The sequence below is a fragment of the Marmota monax genome, unplaced genomic scaffold, assembly GCF_021218885.2.
Source record: "Marmota monax isolate L192 unplaced genomic scaffold, Marmota_monax_Labrador192_F-V1.1 WCK01_AAM20220418_F8-fsc00027, whole genome shotgun sequence".
NCBI classification, from domain to species: domain Eukaryota; kingdom Metazoa; phylum Chordata; class Mammalia; order Rodentia; family Sciuridae; genus Marmota; species Marmota monax.
In genome coordinates this window covers 1,091,675-1,113,022 of record NW_026694617.1, presented here as the reverse complement: position 1 = coordinate 1,113,022, position 21,348 = coordinate 1,091,675, and the positions used below count along the sequence as shown (strand labels likewise).

Here is a 21,348-nt window from a genome sequence, read left to right as displayed (position 1 = left end):
TACTGCTACACATTCATGGAGCTTTTCAGAGGCATGTGATGAAAATATGGCTCCAGGGCAAATGTATTGACTCCATTTTCCCAAGGAGAAAGCTGTATGCTGGTTCTCTTATAAGCCTTCCAAAGTCCTGCCTCTCATTTTAAGAAACTCTGCCTTAGAAATCAGAGACATCTGCCAAAAACATTTGGCTCTGCAAGTAACAAGTAGATTAATTGCTCCTGCTGTAGCTGGCAAATGACAGCCTAGTAACGAGAGAGAATGAAATGGCTGGTTACTAAGAACTTTAAGAAAGATAAGGATCAGAGGAATTTGGGGGAAATTCCTAATCCAAGGGAATATATATAGAAATACTTGAATATGGAATTCTTGAAATGTCTGAGAAAAAATGTATCGGTTCATGCACATAGTAGTTCCTTAATATTTTTATAAGTTAAAAATCATGGGCTGGGATGTAGCTCAGTGGCAAAGCGTCTGCCTTGCATTCGCAAAGCGTCTGCCTTGCATTCGCAAAGCCCTGGGTTCGACCCCCAGTTCCAAAAAAGACAAAAAAAAAAAAAAAAGAACACCCCCAAAAAATAGATTAAAAAATAAATCATGGCACTACTTCTGCCATACATGATGTTAATTTATCATTCTTTTTCATCCTTCCCTGCAATGCAATTCTAGAATATCATGTGATACATAGGTTTATAAAATTAGAAAATGATATTTCATCCATTCAAACACTGTTTGGTTTTAAGTGTTTTCATGTGTAAGCAATTTCTGTTCTTTTTTTTTTTTAAATTGATAATTGGAATTCTGGTAAGGCCTTGAAGATGACAGAGACTAATAAGAAAAAAAGTCTCTTAGAGTTTTCTTTTAGGTCATCTAGGTGTGTTAACACTTTGGCTTCAGATAAAAGAAAATCCTATCTCTATTCTCAAATTTCAGTTGAGAATTTTCCTCCTTTTAAAAACATTCCAGTGGGGCTGGGGTTGTGGCTCAGTGGAGAGTGCTTGCCTAGCATATGTGAGGCACTGGGTTCAATCCTCAGTACCGCATAAAAAAATAAATAAAATAAAGTTTAAAATACAACATTCCAGGGCTGGACATGTAGCTCAGTGGAAGAGCACTTGTCTAGCATGTGTCAAGGCTTTGGTTTCAATGCCAAGCACTGCAATAAAATAAAATACAAACATTCCAAAGGTTCAAGTTTTCAATCAAAGTTGAATTGCTCTAAAACACATACAAAATTCCAAATACGAGCTCCTATTTCAACAACTTTATTGAGAACATTTTGCAAATTAGATTTTACAATTTAACATTTTACAAATTAGAAATTTTATCTGCTACTACATAAGTTGCAAACTTTTCAAAACACTACAGAAAATCCTTTATTTCTTTGGATTTTTCTGTTCCATGCTGAGATCCTGAGATACATTTTTTCTTTCAGCTTCATTTTCATCTTCCTGTGAAATAAATTTTAGAAAACATTAAAATGTAAACTTTAGGACATTTTTTTCAGTTATACTTAATGTAAATAATTGCACTACATCTGCAGGAGTATGAACTATTGTGATTCCAGAAATCCTCAGGAAAAGATTATAACCATATAGGGTAAGATTATATAACATTTAAATAATTATAGTATGAGCTTTTTATATTATGCATTGACTAAAATTTTCTTATATCTTTTTAAAAGCAACCAATTTTATCAATACCCCAAGAAGTACTTTTGAAAACACCTGCTACTAAAAAGTGTTCTTTGTAGGGGGTGAACCAGATATTTTTACTTCACTCTTTGATAAAAAACAATAAATTTAACTTCTAAGACACTTTATGTGCTCCAGCATGGCATTTTGGTCCCATCTAGCATACTTTCTTGACAGGTCTGTCAATTTTCCAATTACTTGTACCACCATATGTTATCTGAAGATCAGTCAGGTCTAAAATAGGAAACATGGGCATGTCATGCTGTAGAACGCTTACAATCTTCTACAGTTTAGATTCTAAGTGGTAGCCTCATAATTCACATCAGGTTCCTATGGAACACGGTGAATAAATGAAGTGACATCATAATGTCTGCTACCTCAGCAATGAAATGCATCTTGTGTTTAATATTAAATGGTGACCTTCAAAGTATAAATAATGACAGTCTGGAAAAATATTTCATCTTATGATTTGTAACCCATCTCATTATACATGTTCCTTCAACAATACCAAGTACAAAGCATTGCTTTTTTCCTACTACTTCTGATTTATCATTTAAGATTTTTCATTTTTATTAACTGAAATAAAAGGTATTGTCTAACTTTTCACTGAATTAATTAAAGCACCAGAAGTGATTTCTTAGGTTTCTCTAGATACTATGCAATAATGTTGGTACCAGATACATATTCCTGTCTATCTTCTTTGTGAACTGACTTTAGTAAGTAAATACAATTGAGGTATATACCTCAATTACATACACACACACACACAATTATATACGTGTGTGTATTATATAATACACACACCAATTATATACATGTGTATGTATTATGTAATACACACACACACACACACACATACACGACAAGCTATAACCTTTGCCTATAATAAGTTAAAGAAAGCTTCCTTTATACATGTTGTTTCTCTAAACTCAAAAGCATCTGTGATTTTTGACTTTGCCAACATCAGGAAAGGAGAAAAATTTATAAATATTATGAACCAATCTAATCATTACAGATATGAGAAAAGAGGGCTGAGGTTCTGAATATCATTTTAGCAATGTTACTTTATGTATTTTTCCAAGCATAAGAGCTACTATGTGTCATTTAACTTTCCCCCCAATATCTCTAGTGAGTAGAGATATTACACTATACTCAATTGACTCTTGAAGATTCACTCATGAATAGATGGGTCCACTTTTAGATACAAGTTCCTAGAGACCACAATGAGACACTGTCCGTGTTAAGCCAACAGGTAATAGTGGCAAGACTTTTTTGTTAGGTCCACTGAATTTGTGGAGATCTTCTTTGAGGCAAGATTTCATCTTTTTTTTATCTGGAACTACTACCATATTACAGGGAACTGTGAGTATACAGTTGCAATCCAATTAATGATTTCTGAACTATGTGAAACAATGGAGTAAAATAAAGTATAAGAGGTTTGCCTGAACAACATGTAACTTGGAAAAACCTCAGTATTGTTCCTTATCCCATAGTCATACTTCCAGCACTCTTGATTTGTGACAGCACTGAAAGCAGAAACATGAAAAAAACAGGAACCCTGAGTGCTAACCTAGCCCAGAATAGAAATGTAAAGGCTTGCCTATAAACCTGAGAACAGGGAAGTATCTACACTTTGCTTCCTATTTAATTATGAATACAAACTGTAGGACCACACTGTTACATGAAATAAAATTTTGCAACTTCCACTATGGTTTAATATATAGATAAGATATATGAAGATACATCAGTAAATTAATATTCTTAATATAAAGTTAATATTTTTGTTGTTGAATTTTTCTTAGTAATAAAGTATATTTCATAAATGCTTTTCTCCTCTAGCACAGCTCCTCTTTAGGACAGATCATTACTGTTATGCACAGTTCTTTACATTGAGTATTTGTTTCTAAATATTTTACCTTTAATATTTTTAAATCACTTGCATAACCCATAAGTGCCAATCTGTTTCTTCTTTTACACAAAGACAGCTGTGATCTAGATGAAAAAAAGAATTATGGAGGGGAGGAAAAGACGATCAACTCTAACTGCTAGCATTAAAACTGCCATGGTATAACATCATCAAAATAATAGTAAGGTTTTACTGGAAATAAAAGCATTAGAATTTGATCCAACAAAGCTCCTGAAGAATTTATTTTTGTAATTGTGCTGATTTGTATATTTAATATTGTAGGTCAATTTTGATAAGAACTTTAAATGCAATTTAAGATTAACAAATCATTAAGGTAGTTAAGGTAGCAAGTCAACTACCATTGATAAATGACTGTATAATAAATAAAACTGCAAATAAAGGCAGTTTTTTAACCAAAGCATTTCTTTACTGCTGGATATTAAAGGCAAGCAAAAATTTTTTTCTGATAGATGGCAGGATTTTTTCACTCTTTGCTGAAATAAGACATCTGTTTGTTTCACAACAAAAGAAGACCCTTGCTACACGGATCATTTTCTTAGTGACAGCCCTGACAAGTTTGACATTTGTTTCACAATGTGTTCTGAAACAACCAGCAAGAAAACATACCCTTTGAGGGTACTGAAGGCAGACAGGCTTGCCTCTTAATGTTTCAGCTTGTTAATTCATACTCCAAAAAACATGCTGATTGTAACAAACTTGTTACAGATCTGCTAGTTACATGTGGAATTTCAGGAATGCACACTCACAATACAGCAGTAACACCAAATAACTAAACTAAAGCTGATCCTTTAGTCTTCCCTCTCTTCACATGGACAGAATTGTGGTAAAGGGAATGGTCATTTCTAGGCATACAGGGAAGATGTAATAATGGTCTAATACTCCAGGTGGCAGTATGAGCCTAAAAGAATACTTTAAACAGAGAAATAGGTAAAAATCACTGCCATGTTTATCTAAGCTAAATCCCTTTTAACACTGAATAAAATTTGCAAGATTTTGTTTAAATGTTATTCAGCTTATACCATCAAATTGGAATTGAGTCCCTCTATTTTTCATTTACACAAATATGATTCCACTGTAATAAAAATTCAAAGAATTGATGCCAATTTATAGAACCTCTCTATCCTTTTCCTTTTTCTTAAGAGGAAACTAGGGACTGGGGTTGTAGCATTAGAACACTTGCCTAGCACATGAGGCCCTGGGTTCTCTCCTCAGCACCACATAAAAATAAATAAATAAAATAAAGGCATTGTGTCCAACTACACCTAAAAATTTATATATATATATATATATATATATATATATATATATATATATTTAAAAAAAAAAAGAGGAAACCAACTCTAAGCAATGGTCAATTATTTTGGCATCTGGAATTTCTACTGCTCAGGTAATATGTGGTCTCAAATTATAGTCTGCAATTACACATGACCTTGTAAACTGCCACATTTTAAATGATTTCTTTTTAAAGTTATACAAAGGAACAACAATCCTTGTTGCTTCTTTACATCTTTAAAACTGGCTATAGTGCCTTTACAGTCAAGAAACCCGGAAACACCACTGTTATAATTTGGATAGGAGGTGTCCCCAAAAAACTCATGTGTGAAACAATATAAGGAAGGTTAGAGGTGAAATGATTGGGTTATGAACCTTAACTCATCAGTAAATTAATCCCCTGATGGGATTAACTGGGTGGTAACTGTGGGCAGGTAGGGTGTGGCTGGAGGAGGTAGGTCATTGGGTTATGCCTTTGATATATGTATTTTCTCCTGGTTGAGAGAAGTCAGTATGCCCCCTACCCCCACCTTTCTCTTTTCTGGTGGCCACTTCCTGAGCTGCTTTCCTCTACCACACTCTTCCCATGATGTTCTGTCACACCCTGGGCCCAGAGCAATGGAGCTGGCTGCCTAGGGACTGAGACCTCTGGAGCTGGCTGTCTATGGACTGAGACCTCTGAAACTATAGGCCCCCAATAAACTTCTCCTCTTCTAAAATTGTTCTTTTTTAATCTTTTGGACACAATAGTGAAAAAGCTGACTAAAACACCGCCTTTAACATAGTGTTCAAGATTAAAACATCATCAAGAATACATATTAACATTAAACCTCTGACTAAAAAACAGCAAATCACTATAGTAGTATCACCTGTCTGTAGTATCGTTCCCATAATATGTAAATCAAACTAATCATGAGAAAATATCAGATAAACACTCTACAAAATAATTGAACAGTATTCTCCACAAGTGTCAAGGTCATTAATGACAAGACTTGTTACTATCACAAACTGGAGGAGACTGAGAAAACAAAGACTAAATGCAATGTGGATCCTGGACCCTAAAAAGAAAACCAGTGTGAAATCTTGTAAAATTTGAATATGGCCCATAAAGTAGTTAACAAAATCATTTTGATGTTAATTTTCTGGTCCTAGTAATAGTGCAATGTGTATTTAAGATGGTAATACTATAGGAAACTGGATGAAGAGCAAATGGAACCCTTGTATTATTTTTTATAACTTTCCTGTAAGTTTAAAATTATTTCAAAATAAAAAGACTAAAAAACACAAATAAACATGGCTACTTAATGAATGTTTTTTAAATTCAAATAAATTAAGATGTATGGGTACAGATTTTACAAGAGAAATAATCCAAAGTACTGGCACCTTCACTGAAATATGCAGCCAAAACAACTGTTTGCTTTCCATATTTCTACATAAAATTCTTTTCCTAAGTACCTACAATGTTCATAATGATAATGTTATTGATTTTTATTTTATTGTTTGTCCTTTTCTGTATTTTCTTACTTTTCTACTGTAATCCTGGGTTAGTTTCACAAATGAGAAACATGTTTTCTGATATGAAGTCCCTTTATAACTAGATCACATAAACTATTCAGAAATAAATAAGAATAATGGAACCTACGTTTACAAAGAAAATGAAATTAGTTGCTGTTACTTTACCAACCTCCCTTGTTGGTGCTACAACAGTAAAATAAAGTACAAAGGCGCAAATAAGCACTAGCTTAAAATGTTTCTTTTTTCTTAAAATATTTCCTTGGATTTTAAATATTTCTTTGACTAATTAGAGAAGCAACATTTATTGACACTGGATTCAAATTAACAGTCAAAATTACCTATATGCTTTAATAATGCTCCTTTAAAAATATATGTATTATATATTTTAAATATATATATATTTATGTATAAATATATATATATATATATATATATTTTAAATATAGATATATTTAAAATACACACACACACACACACACACACAAGCCAAGCACAGTGGTGTATGCCTATATTCCCCAGAGACTGAGGCGGGAGGATCTCAAGTTCAAGGCCAACCTAAGCAACTGAGACCCTGTCTCAAAATAAAACAGAAAAAGGGCTAAAGAATGTGCTCAGTGGCTAAGAGCCCCTGTTCAATCCTCAGTACCAAAAAGAAAGAAAGAAAAGAAAAATAAATTTAAAAATGAGTATGTAGGACCTGGGGTTGTGGCTCAGTGGTAGAGTGCTTGCCTAGCATGCATGAAGCACTGGGTTAGATCCCCAGCACCATATAAAAAATAAAATAAATGTATTGTGTCCCTCTACAATAGGTGTGTGTGTGTGTGTGTGTGTACATGTGTATATATGTGTGTGTGTGTGTGAGTGTGTGTGTATATATACCTTTTAGTGAAAAATATGTATGTTGGTAATACTGACCAAGAGAAGGAATACATAATATATTGTTTCAATTTGCAGTCATAGACTAACTTCTCTTCTTCATTTAAAACATACATCAGATATAACTTAACCAGTATAAAGACTGTGCTTTAGAACAGAAAATATGCAAGTGCTGCACAACAAGAAAAAAATGTATCTTAATAACTGGAAAAATACTGATGATAATGAAAATGTTTTAGGCAAAATGAGCACACTTCATGCTTCAGACTAAAATTAATTAGAGTTTTAATGTTTTACAATTCCACCGTAATTCTTTAAATGGTGCATTTACTTCATAGTAATAAACACTTGGATCATTAAGTAAAGTGCAAAATGTGTGTGATGTGCTACATTTAACAACCTTTGGCCCTTTTCCCTATACTTCTGCATTCAGTTTTCCAATGCAATGAATAAGCAATTGAAGACCACAATTAAATTTCCTGACTTTGCATATTTGAGATTCTTTAGTTTAATACAAAAGACAATTAATCTACCATTTTACAACTGAATCCCAACTTTAGTGGGCCATGATAGATACTGAAATGAACTTACAAGAAATGCTTAATTAAATCTACTGTAAAAAGTGCATGAATTTTTTTCTTATGACATAAGTTGCATATTTAATTAAAGACTCTAGGTCTATACTATAAAATTAACTTGGGAGTGTTTAGTGAAATCCACCTCAAATACAAATATCTTTAAGTAGAATGGAGCTATTTTGTAAATTTTTATCTTTTTCTTTCTCCACTTACTGATTCAAGCAAAAGATAGTTAATCAAAGGAATCACTGTTCACTTAATATTACAAAATGTATTCTTTATTTTAAAGCAAATAAGATTTAAAAAGGGCAGTGATAACACTTCTAATTTCTTGTATGAAAATACATGAAAACAAATTTTTGTTGAGCAATAATTTCACTCTCCAACTTATGATTCTGGAGCCAATCTAGTGCAGTAAATTTGCTTTTCTAAATCTTTAGTACCTCCTATTACTCTTTACTTATTTGTGGTAGTCTTTGGGAGCAAGGAAATAGGACAGTTAAATGTAAAACTTTGAATTTCTCACATATTATTTGGGATCAAGAAGGGATCTACCTGCCTAGAGAAGAAAAGCCTTAAAGATTGGCACAGTCATCTTATGATGGCAAATTTAGACTAAATGGAAATGGAAATCACTGACTAGAAGGATAAGTCTAACATAAAAGGCAGGATAAAAAGAAAGAAAAGGAAATGAATGATGGATCACAATTGTGAGTTAGGTAGGGTAGCCTGTTAATGAGCATAAACTCAATTCTGTAAGATTAGGTTTTCCTATAAATATAAATTAGGTTTTCCTATAAAACTCAATTTTTACAATGTGGATTTTTAGGTATTTATGATATGGTGCTAACCTGCAGGTGGCTAATGGTCTTATGATGAGTTCTTGTCTGACGTCTAATAACTGTTGAGGATCTTTTTTTTTTTTTTTTTTTTTTGCGAAGGATCTTAATGATAGAAAATTCTGTCTCTTACAGACTTCTGATATATGGAAAATAGGAATGGAAGTGTATACTATAAATCTATGTGAGAGGGTGCTACAATGCTTACTTTCCTTCATTTATAACATTTTTGCCTTGTTTTAAAATATATTACCAGTTTTTGAAGTTTTTAGGTTGATAAGCAGGTATACACTTAGTACCAATTATAAAAAAAATCAATGTAAAAAGGCAAAAAAAAATTAAATTTCATAATGAACATAATTGTTTGGTTTTTTTTTATTTTTTTATTGGTTGTTCAAAACATTACAAAGCTCTTGACATATCATATTTCATACATTAGATTCAATGATGCCCAAAGCATCATGTATTGAAGGCTTGATCCCCAATGAAGTAATGTTCATAGTGGGGATTTGGGGAAGTGATTAGATCATGAGGGCTCTGACCTAATCAGTGGATTAATTCAGTCATAGATTTAATAATAATGATATTAGTGGGAAGTGATGGAAACTTGGAAATTTTAGGAGGTGGTGCCTAAGGTGGAGTAAGTCGATCATTGAGGCATGCATGCCCTGGAAAGGTAATCTTGTCCTCATCTCCTTCTCTTTCTCTGTTTACTGGCTGCCATGAGCTGAACATCTTTCTATGCTGTGCCCTTTTGCAACGAGGTTCTGCTTCACCTTAGGTCCAAAGCAATGTAGCCAGCTGAACTGTTAGAGTCTGTAAACAAGTCAAAATAACACCTGGCATTTAGCCAGGGGAATGTTAGAGTTCATATACAAGTCTGGATGGTGCCTGGCAAAATGCCAGAGGGAGTGGTTTGAGAAGTAACAAAAGCGAGCCATTAAGTGTAGAGATTCCTTATTGGTTGACTGATGTATCTAGTTTATGCTAATTAGATAAGCTGTGTGGAATGTATAAATACTGCTCCTGTCCTGAAATAAACGGCTCCTACTCCTGCTGTATCAACGTACACAAGTTATTCGTCACCCCCCGGTTATTTTGCTGCAGCCAGCCGGACTCCGGCACTGAACACCATCTGAAACCATGAGCCAAAATAAATCTTTCCTTCCACAGGTTGCTTATACTAGGTATTTTGGTCACAATGAAAAGCTAACACAGAAAACTACTGGGAGTGGGACCATTGCTGGGACTACACCTCAGTATGTGGTTTAGAGGACTTTGGAACTGGTTTGTGGGAAGAATTTGGAAAATTTTGAAACTACAGACTAGAGAGACTTAGAATGTTGTAATCAGAGTTTAACAGGCAATTCTACTGTGAGAATGGAAGACTAGAATATTGATAGGAATGTGAACAATAAAGATATTGCTAATGAGGTTTCAGATAGAAATGAGGACTCTCCTGGGAACTGTACTAGAGACCACATTATTGCATTCTGACGAAAAACTTGTCTGCATTCTGTCCACATCTTAAGACTCTGTATAAGGCTCAATTTAAAGATGATGGACTAAATTTGGTGGAAAAAATTTCAAGGCAGCACAGTATTCAGGCACTGGCATGGATGGATACTGCTGAATGGATTTTAGCCAGGTTTATGTGAAAATCAGGGGCAAAAATAATTAAAAGTTTGACCAGAAAAGGAGCACTCTGAAGTCAGGGCTCATGCAGGCATGGTTGCTGAAGAGATTGATGCCAAAAAGAAATCAATTAATTTGTACCTGGACAATAGGAAAGATGCCTTGAGGGCATCTCAGAAATTGGCCAGAACCCACCTATCACAGGTTTAAGGGTATAAAAGTGAAAGCTCACTTGAAAGACTTTGAGAACACAAGGTGTTGTAGTCATAGAGAAGCACCTAAAAAGTTGTTTTCCCAGGACTCATTTAACCATGTGCTGTCTCCTAGGGAACTCAGAAGCTGATGTAGCTGTGGCCCCAAGTGGGCCCAGCAACTGCTTGAGCTGGCTGTGGACTCTGGCATTATCCACATGATGTTGATGTAGTGGGTAAGAAGAATGCTGAGTCAGGCAAGCTTCCATCCAAAATTCAAAGGAAGGCCTACAATAGCAGGCAGTGTATGTCAGGGTAGGAAAGGTCAAAACATAAAGTTGTGAGAGTGAAGGAGGCAGCAGTAGAGGCTCCAAGAAGTTAGAGATGTGAAATGTGTGCCTGGGAAATCTGTAGGCAGCAAGCAGAGCCAGCCCAAGGGAGAGGCCACATGGTTTGCCACTGGTAAATGCATAGGGGCAGAGCTGCCTAGACCTTTGGAGCCCATATTTTACCACCATGTGCCCTGGATGCCAGATCTGGAGCTGCAAGATTTAATATTTTCCCTTCTAGGTTTTGGTCTTGCTTTGGTTCCATCCCTTTCTATTCATTTCTCCCTTTTGAAATATTTACTTTGTGCCTGTTCCATCATCCTGTTTTATGTTCTAAATATGTTTTAACGTTTTCTTAGAGTTTTAGTTACATTGCCTTGAGTCTCAAAGGTGACACTGTACTCGAACTTTTGAACAATGCTGGTGCTAACCTGCAGGGGCCTAAGAATAATGGTCTTATGATGAGTTCATGCTCTAGTGTAGTAAAGAGGTACATAAATAATGAGACTTTGGGGACTTTTGGAGAAAGGCTAAATGCATTTATCAGTATGACACAGACATAAGCCTTTGGGGTCTAGGGGAGGAATGTTATGGTTTGGATCTGGAATATCCCACAAAGACTCATGTATTGAAGGTATGTCTCCAATGTAGCAGTCACCAAAGATGGAACTTTTGGGAAATGATTGGATCATGAGAAGGCTGACCTTATCAGTTCATTAATTCAGTCATGGGTTAATAATTCAATGATATTACTGGGAGGTGGTAGAAAAGGGTTATTTTGTACCTGGTTTGCTCTTTTTTTTCCTCTCTCTCTCTCCATATTTAAAATTCCTCTAATATTACTATTTTTGAGACTAGATAAACTATAAATATTTCATATCAATAATTTTGATACTAAGAAATAGGTGAGTGTTCAATAAGTACTTAATATTTACCTAATAGATTTTTAGTAAGGAAATTAATAAATTATTTCAATTTAGGATATCCTTCATATACAATGTTCTTTTTAAGGAGGCAGTACTTAAGGTGTTCATTTCAAAAACTACAACAAATTCAAAGATGAAGGCAACTATATGTATGGTATGGGACACCTACCTTATTCTTTTATATGTCTCCTTAAGGTCATCAATTCATAGACTATTTAAAGTTGAAATATTCTAAGAGACCTTACCTAACCCTTCATTCTATGTATGAAATATTGATCATTACATTGGCAAAAATATAAAAGCAAATTCTTCAGCAAACTCTTAAAACTTTTAAATTATTTTTATAGTAATTTAAAAGTAAAACAATTCCCCAATCTGTCTTCCAAATTCAAATGATTTTAAACCACTTTAACAAAAAAATAATAACTTTATAGTGGAAAAATATGACAAACCAAAACTAAATTCTTTACTGCCATTAGAAACATGCTATAGCTGGGTTCAGGGCCACAAAAAACACTACCTTAATTGGTTGATCAGGATTAACATCACAAATAATACATACTGACATCACATTTTCCTGATGTGATACCTTGAGAAGTGATAACACCTCTGGTCTGTGGTCACCTTCCCATTAATGCATAAACTCAGTCTAATCACGAGAAAATATTTGATAAAGCTTACTTGAAGGACATTCTACAAAATAACAGAAACTATGTTAACTCTTCAAAAGTATCAGATTCATAAAGGGCAAAAAAAGAGTAAGGAATCTCCACAGACTGGAAGAGATTCAGGAGACATGATGAACAATATTAAATAGATTCTAGATAGAATCATGGAGCAGAAGAAAAGGGCACAAATGGCAAAACTGGTATAATCTCAATAAATTATACTTTATTTAATAGTTGCACTACGATTTCTTTCTTAGGTCTTATCATTTTTCCTTTCCATTCTTTCCTTTATTTTTGATAACTGGGAATTAAACCCAGGGATGCTTTATTACTGAGCTACATCCCCAGTGCCCCCCCACCCCCGCCCTGCCACCTGCTTTTTTTCTTTTTTTTTCGCCTTAAGACAATGTCTGGCTAAGTCACTTGGGCTTGCTTCAAATCTACGATTCTTTTGCCTCAGCCTCCCAAATATTATAGGCACTGTCATCATGGCTGGCTAGGTCTGATAATTTTTCTATGCTTATGTAAGTTGTTTTTCTAAGAAGAAGCTGGAAAAGGGTTTATCACAAGTTTTTACATTTTTTTTTACAACTCCTTTAAAATCTAAACTTATCTGGGCATAAAAAGTGAACACAAGCAAATAACAAAAAATCTGTTACATAATTTAAAAATAAGTATACTTTGGTTTCAAGTACTATAAGGTTACATGCCAAAATAATATGCACAAGGTAATCAGTTATGGATAAGGGGGTTTCAGAATTTCTATAACATGGATAAGTCATTACAAACTCCACACTATAAATCAACATCTACTGTGAGAAAAAGTATTCTGTTGTTCAGCAAAACTGGGTGATGTTTCACCAATGAAATTGTCATTTTTTAAAATTCTTGCAGTTTAAGAACCATTAGAATATGAGTCAACTGCAATATTGCAAAAAGTAATATGACTGGTTTTTATTTTTTCAACTGTGTTTTTTTCAGGTACCAAATAGTCTAGTCTTATGAATATTGACATGTCAGTCAGTACCTTTAATTGGGGGCTTCAAAATGATATCCAAAAATTACTGAGAGGAAAAGAGGCACTTTTCCTTATACAAATAAATTCCTCCTACAAAAGTACCATATGATCTAGGATTGGCTTAAATGGGTATAAAAATTTGAAAATGTTAGCCAATCAATACTTAAAGAACCATTTTGCCTTCTTTTTGTGTGTCACTGGCAGACCTGATTGATTGTATTGATTAAGTAATTTTCTAATTTTTGAGGAGTCTAGATTAGATACTGTCCCTCTGCTCGTATCAAACATTTTATCCTTATCTTTTAAAAATGACATTAACTCTTGAAATGACTTCTCTTCCCCAAATCCTATCTTGTTCCCATAAAAACTAAGGAACAATGATTGTGTGTCAAATACTACGCAAGGTGTGGGAGATAACAGAGATGAATAAAATGTTTTACTGCCTACAGGATTTCATACTCTAGTGTGGTAAAGAGGTACATAAATAATGATAATGCAATGGACAAAGTATATAATAAAGTACATAAAGTATATACATGTGATACAGAAAATTGAGCCAAACAATTTATAAGGAGAATTTGTATTTTAATGACTAATACTAAACAAAGTTGGGCTATGACATCCAAATCATATACCCTTCCTCATGTCCAAAGATTAGCATCACAAATCTTCAAAACATTTCTCAATGTAACTTAAATGCTTATTATGATAAATGCAGCATCAAGGACTATTATGCCTTTCAGAAATAAATCTATTAGAAAGTGAATTTTTAAAGCTTTACTCCCAAGTGCACAGATTATATTATATTATTTCAAATATCTTATTTCAAGTTGAATGCTATTTTCCCCAGAGTGAACCCATTAATCTTCATTGTTTTATTAGAAATTAATAGCTCATTAGATGTTCAAGTAATACATTTCCCATGGCACATTAATTTTTCAGTTTAAAAAGTGAATTTTGCTTCAAGAAAAATGAAAAATAGCATTTTAGAAAATCACACATAAAAATTCTCCAATATTGCCACTTTATAATCGGTGTCAAAAGTAACAATTAAATTTCCATATGTTGAATTCCACAGACTAGCTCTGAGCTACCATTTTGCTTTCCTTAAAAAAATGATGAAATGTTTTAAATTATTTGCATTAAATTATACCATGATTGGCATGAATTTAAGTGACTCACAAAAGCAGGTTACTTGGCAAGCTTCATATCACTTAAAGGGCTTGTCTAAAAACGTGTTTATTTAACCAATGGTTTCTACAACCAGCTAATGTTTCTATAAGTACTTCCCAATATTTCTTAATGTAGGATATAAGACTATTAGGAAAATATTATATAATAACATTTTAAAATATCCTATTTGAAAAAAGACATTCAGCAACCTATCTACCCATTTTTTTCTGATTGTTCATCAACTATGTGTCAGGCACTGTACTAGGTGCTGATAAAATCCCTGATATATAGGATAGACGCAGTTTCCAACTTAAGGACCTTACAGTCTTTGACTAACTACCAAGGAATTAAATTGCCTAAAGTATGATACATTCAATGAAAGAAATATATAGGAATAATAGTCTTTTAGTAGAAAGATCTCTAAGCTTCCGGGAAGTCCCCAATGCTCCAAAAAATTACTAATAAATACACTGAGACTTGAAGGATAAGGAGGAGTTGGTCAGATAAGAATGGAGGTAAGTCGGCTGAAGCCTTCTAAGAAAGAGAGAAAAGCAGTGGGAGATAACATGGAAAGGCAGGCAGAGACGCTATATAATAACTCATGGGTGGGACTTTACATTTCTCCTATTTAGACATATTTCTGCCATTTCTTCTACAGAAGGAATCTTGGAATTTGTGGTGAATGACTGGCAAACCTAGATTCAAATTCTAATTGTGATACACACACTATCCAAAACTACTTTGAAGAAATCACTTAATCTTTTTGGACCTCATTTTCCTCATCTATAAAATAGTAATAACTATTTTGATGAAAGAAGGTATTAAATGAAATAAAACTCTATTTCCTCCTTTTTCCAGGGTAACTAAAAGATTTTAATCATCTATGGACTACTGATACGCATGTAGGCCACAGGAATCCTCTTCTGAAACAGTGCTTTCTTAAAATCAGTTAAGTGGGATGGCATCAAATCAAGAAGCTTCTTCACAGCAAAGGAAATTATTAACAGTATGAAGAGAGAATGGGAGAAAATCTTTGGCACCTTTTCCTCAGATAGACAGGGCATTTATATCCAGAATGTACAAAGAACTCAAAAAATTTGACACCAAAAAACCAAATAACCCAGTCAATAAATGGGCAAAAGAAGCAACGGACACACAGAGAATCTCACCATCATGTACATTCACAAGCCAATAATAATATTAAAAAAATAATAAATAAATAGTAGCAAGATCAGTAAAGAAGAGGGAGGGACTGGGGAGAGAGGAAGGCAGGAAGGGGAAGTACTAGGAACTGAATTAGAACAAATTATATTCCATGCATTTAGAATTACATCAAAATGAATCCTAATATTATTTTATAACTAAAAGGAACCAATAAAAAAGAAAGAAAAAAGGAATCATAGTTATGATATTAAGTAGAACCCCATTCTAATAATAAATAATCCCTCAATGACACCATGAGCCATTGATTAGCAATTCTGATTGTAGTTTGTCCTGAGTTGTCCTTTAGTCTGCTTAAGGTTGTCAGTGTTGTGTAAAATAATGCTTTTTTGGGCTGGGGTTGTGGCTCAGTGGAAAAGGACTTGCCTAGCATGTGTGAGGCACTGGGTTTGATCCTCAGCACTGCATAAAAATAAATAAATAAAATAAAGGTATTGTGTCCATCTACAACTAAAAAAAAATTAAAAAAAATAATACTTTTTCTCCCTGAATGAAATGACCATCTTGGTATAGTGGTCCAAATGAAATGAAAACAATCTTGTGAACCTAGGTAGGACCAATATACAAAGACAGTAAATAATGACTGGGTGTAGAATTTAAACAAATACAGTTTTACTGAACTGACTTAAAGTCCTTTTTAGGCCTACAGTTTATTTTTTTATTAATCTTTAAAAATTTATATATGATAGCAGAATGTATTACAATTGTTATTATGCATATAAAGCGCAATTTTTCATATCTCTGGTTGTATACGAAGTATATTCACACCAATTCATGTCTTTATACATTACTTTGGATAATAATGTCCATCACATTCCAACATCATTTCTAACCCCATACCCTCTCCCTGCCCCTCCCATCCCTCTGCCCTATCTAGAGTTGACCTATTCCTTCCACACTCCCCTCCCTACCCCACTATATGAATCAGCCTCCTTATATCAGAGAAAACATTTGGCATTTGGTTTTTTGGAATTAGTTAACTCCACTTAGCATTGTCTTCTCTAACTCCATCCATTTACCTGAAAATGCCATGATTTCATTCTCTTTTATTGCTGAGTAGTATTTCATTGTGTATACATGCCATATTCATCTATTAAAGGGCATCTAGGTTGGTTCCACAGTCAGAATGGAGGTTATTATGAAGACAAACAACAATAAGTGTTGGCAGGGATGTGGGGGAAAAGGTATACTCATACACTGCTAGTGGGGCTGCAAATTGGTGCAGCCAATATGGAAAGCAGTATGGAGATTTCTTGAAAAATTGGGAAGGGAACCACCATTTGACCCAGCTATCCCTCTCCTCGGTCTATACCTAAAGGACTCAAAAACAGCATACTACAGGGACACAGCCACATCAATAAATTGTGGAACCAATCTAGATGCCCTTCAATAAATGAATGGATTAAAAAATATGGCATATATACACAATGGAATACAACTCAGCAATAAAAGAGAATAAAATCAAGGGCTACAGTTTCTTAAAAGGTAGTAAACCATACTCTTGCAGATAAAAAGCATTCTTAGATTTTTAGAAATACTGAACACTGGAATCAAAAGAGAAATTATAAGTAATTTAATTCAACTTCCTGAAGTCATGTTTAAACTTTGTTCCCTTTTACATACATAAATGCATAGATGCATACACATACTCAAATGAATAATATTTTAAATTGAGAATGTCTATATGGCAAATATTATTTTTACATAAATAGTAATTACTGAATACTGTAAATACTATAAACCATAGGAAAAATGTTCCTTGCAATATAAATCCCACACAAATAACCTGGTCAAATGTATTTGTTTCTTTCAAATGTGTTTGACTATCTTTATCATGGTAGAGCCTATTGGATACATGAAATAGTTCTGGATATGTACTGAAGCCTACCAGAGAGCTTCTAGGAAAGTCTTTTTCATTTTTAAAAAGAATAAATTGATATACTTTTTTCTTTTTTTTGTTCAGGAATTTCCCTAGTAGTTATCTTTTTTTTAATTAGTTTTTTAATTTGTATATGACAGTGGAATGCGTTATAATTCTTATCCCACATACAGAGCACAATTTTTCACGTCTCTGGTTGTATACAAAGTATATTCACACCAATTCTTGTCTTTATACATGTACTTTGGATAATAATGATAATCAAAAGAAAAAAGTATATCATATTTTTAATTTTTAAAGAATTTAATCTCAAAGCTGCTGCACTCTTACAGTTTTACTAATAAAATATGACTGCTCATTTTGTCAAACATTTCCCAACACTGAATATTAATAATCTTCTTATTTTGGCTCATCTATTAGAACACATGTTGTATCTCATTTTAATCTGTATATTCTGGATTATTAAAAACATTGGCAATCTATTAATTTGTAAAGTATATTTCTAAAATACATGTACATGTTCTTTGAAATTTTAAATGGGATATATATATTTTTTAAAGACTTAATCAGGACTTTTTAATCTTTGTATTACATATGTCACAAATATTTTTCTAGTTTGTTACTGAATTTTGTATATGGTGTCTTTTTAATAATAAATTTAAAGTGTTTATGCATCCAAAAAAAAGAATAAATTGAGAAAGAATTACTTCCACTGGCTTTTATCTGTGTATTATGATGTGAGGACACAATTCTTAGAGCTCTTGCAGCTATCTGGTGAGGATGGAGATAAGGTCTAACTTTAAAAATTAATAGACTGACACTGTTAGAAGACAAAAGTGTCTTTAACTAATTAACCGTGCAACCACCTCATCTTCTCATTTCTGAATATATACAGTGTGAAATAAAATATTAAAAACAGTGGAGTTTTCTGTTTCAGAACCCTTACCAACTCAACACCAGCATCTTTTAAAAAATTCTTCTAGTTGAGTTTTTCCCTTTTTTTAATTGCACATATTCATGAGGTACATAATAATGTTTGAATTCACATATATAACATGTAATGATCAGATCAGGGTAACTGACATATCCATCATCTCAAACATTTATCATTTTGTGTGTGTATGTATGTTGGGAGCATTCAAAGCCCTTTCTGTAAGCTATTTTTGATGACTATATACTTAAATCTTCAGCCTTCATGTCTTTATCATGCTATAAACTATACTCAACTACTACTGATATCTTCATTGAACTATTAACAGGGACCTCAAACATACCCTGTCCAAAGGTAAACTCTGGATTCCCCTTCAACTACACTTTTCTTCCAAAACGGTCATGGTATCTTCCTTGTCTATACTATCCCATTGCTCAAATGTAACAACTCTAGGATCATTCCTTAATTCTTTTCTTTCCCTCAGACCCTATAATTAATTCCTGTTGTCTTTATTGCTAAAGGGTTTCTAAAATATAGCTAGTGTTTACCATTCCATTGTAATCATTCTAGTTGAAGCTGTTTCCTGCCTAGATTATTACAATAGCTTCCAAATCAGTCTTTGCTTCCATTTATAGTTGCACTCCCATTATTCATGGAGGAGACAGTACTCTTTGTAAGACACTTGCTTTAATTCTCTGGCAGTGTTGTATTTAAAATAAAATTCAGACTTCTGCCATGACCTGGAAAGCAGTACTGCATCATTTGGCCTCTCCCACTTGTCTAGCCTCATCTTATACAGTTCAACTTATTCAATGGCTCCAAACATATCGGTCTTCCCTCTGATTCTTGAATAAATTACACTACCTGTGTCCTCTGATCATGATTTTGTATGGTTAGTTTTTCTTATCATGCTGGTGTCATGCTAACTTTATGCATGCTCTTAGTCTTTCTTCTACTTCTCAGATTGTTATCCATAATATTTATCACCATGAAATTAACTGTTTTACAAGTTTACATGTCTTCCTTTGCTCAAGTGTAAGCTTCATTATAGCATATTTCCTTGGTCCTGCTTACCACAGTATGCTAAGGAACTAGTATTATTCTTAAAGGTACCCAATAAATATTTCTTGACTATTTAAATAAACTGCTTTCTATATAGAAGTATGGGACTCAAATAAATAATTTTGACTTTTCATGTGCTTCCTAAATAATAGAAATTTACATGCATTACTGTAATCCTCATAAAAGCCAGAGAAGGTAATTATTATCATTTCTATTTCCTTTTGAGAAAACTGAGAATTGGTGACATTGAGGAACAGCCCTTTGTTGTGCATCAATAATTACAAGAGCCAGGTTCAAACTCAGCTGTGACTCCAAAGAGTATTCTCTTTGCAATATACCAGGTGTTATGGTTTGAATGTGAGGTGTCCCCCAAAAGCTCACGTATGAAACAATGCCAGAAAGTTTGGAGAAGAAATTATTCAGCTATGAGAGTCTTAACCCAATCAGCTCATTGATTGCCTGATGGGATTAACAGAGTGGTGATTGAAGGCAGGTGGGGGATGGCTGGAGGAGGTGGGACATGGGGGATGCATAGCTTTGGGGTATGTGTTTGTATCTGGCTAGTGAAGTCCTGGTCCCTCTGTTTCCTGATCATCATGTGAGCTGCTTCCCTCCATCATATTTTTCCACTATGTTGTTCTGTCTCACCTCTAGCACTGAGAAATGGAGTCAGTTGTCTATGAACTGAGACCTCTGAAAATATGAGCCCTCAAATAAACCCTTCCTCCTCTATGATTGTTTTGGTCAGATCTTTTAGTCACAGCAGCAAAAAAGTTGACTAAAATACAAGGTATACAATTAGAATGGCTCAAGACCAATGAATTTTAAAAGCTTCACATACTCTTAAAAGTTTTTCTACGTAAATTTCCCGTTATAATTTTAAGATCTTATTTTTAAAAATAATTCAATTTTCACCCAATGAATACTAAACACATTAATTATAAAGTTATTTAAAAAGGTTCTAAAGTTTATTTTGCAGAAATGATTAAAAAGTAATCTTTAAAACAGATTGACAATTTTGCTCCCCAGATTATTTATAAAAATTTTCATAAACATACCAATTCTCTTTGTAGCTTTTTCAAGTACAGTAAATCCTAGGGGGATACATCATAATACCTGCAAGTGGATGCCTGAAATCATGGATAGTACCAAATCCTATATACACCATGTTTTTTTTTTTCTATACATATATACCTATTATAAAGCTTAATATATAAACTAGACAAAATAAGATTAACTAATAATAATAAAATGGAAAATTAAAACAATATATTACAATAAAAGTTATGTGAATGTGGTCTCTTTCTTTCTCAAAATATCTTACTGTATTGTAGTCTCCTTCTTATAATGATGAGAGGCAATATCCCGTCTTCATGATGAATGGAGTGAGATGAACACTGTAGGCATTGTCACTGTGAAGTAGTGTTAGGCTACTGTATAAGGGCTACTTGAAAGAAGGCACTATAATATTGTGACAGCAGATTTGAGACAGCTACTTAGTAGCAGATTAAGACAGCTACTAAGAAACTAATGGGTGGTTAGTAGATAAAGTGTAGGTATACACTGAACAGAGGTAATTCAAGTCCCATGCAGGATAGAATAGTATGATACAAGATT

At 33.6% G+C, this 21,348-nt stretch overlaps 1 protein-coding gene across 2 annotated transcripts in view; it reads right to left on the bottom strand.

The window, feature by feature from the left end:
• Window positions 1-1,246: 1,246 nt before the first annotated feature.
• Window positions 1,247-21,348, bottom strand: part of Phf14 (PHD finger protein 14) — a 193,273-nt gene continuing 173,171 nt past the window's right edge. Inside the window, exon 18 of one of the 2 annotated variants that reach the window (XM_046422440.2) lies at window positions 1,247-1,448. In XM_046422440.2, the coding sequence (XP_046278396.1) occupies window positions 1,374-1,448 (75 nt within the window). In that variant the 3' untranslated portion in view covers window positions 1,247-1,373. Of the gene's footprint in view, window positions 1,449-3,647; window positions 3,684-21,348 lie in introns of those variants that run through there. The other variant, XM_058572102.1, reaches the window with a different exon arrangement.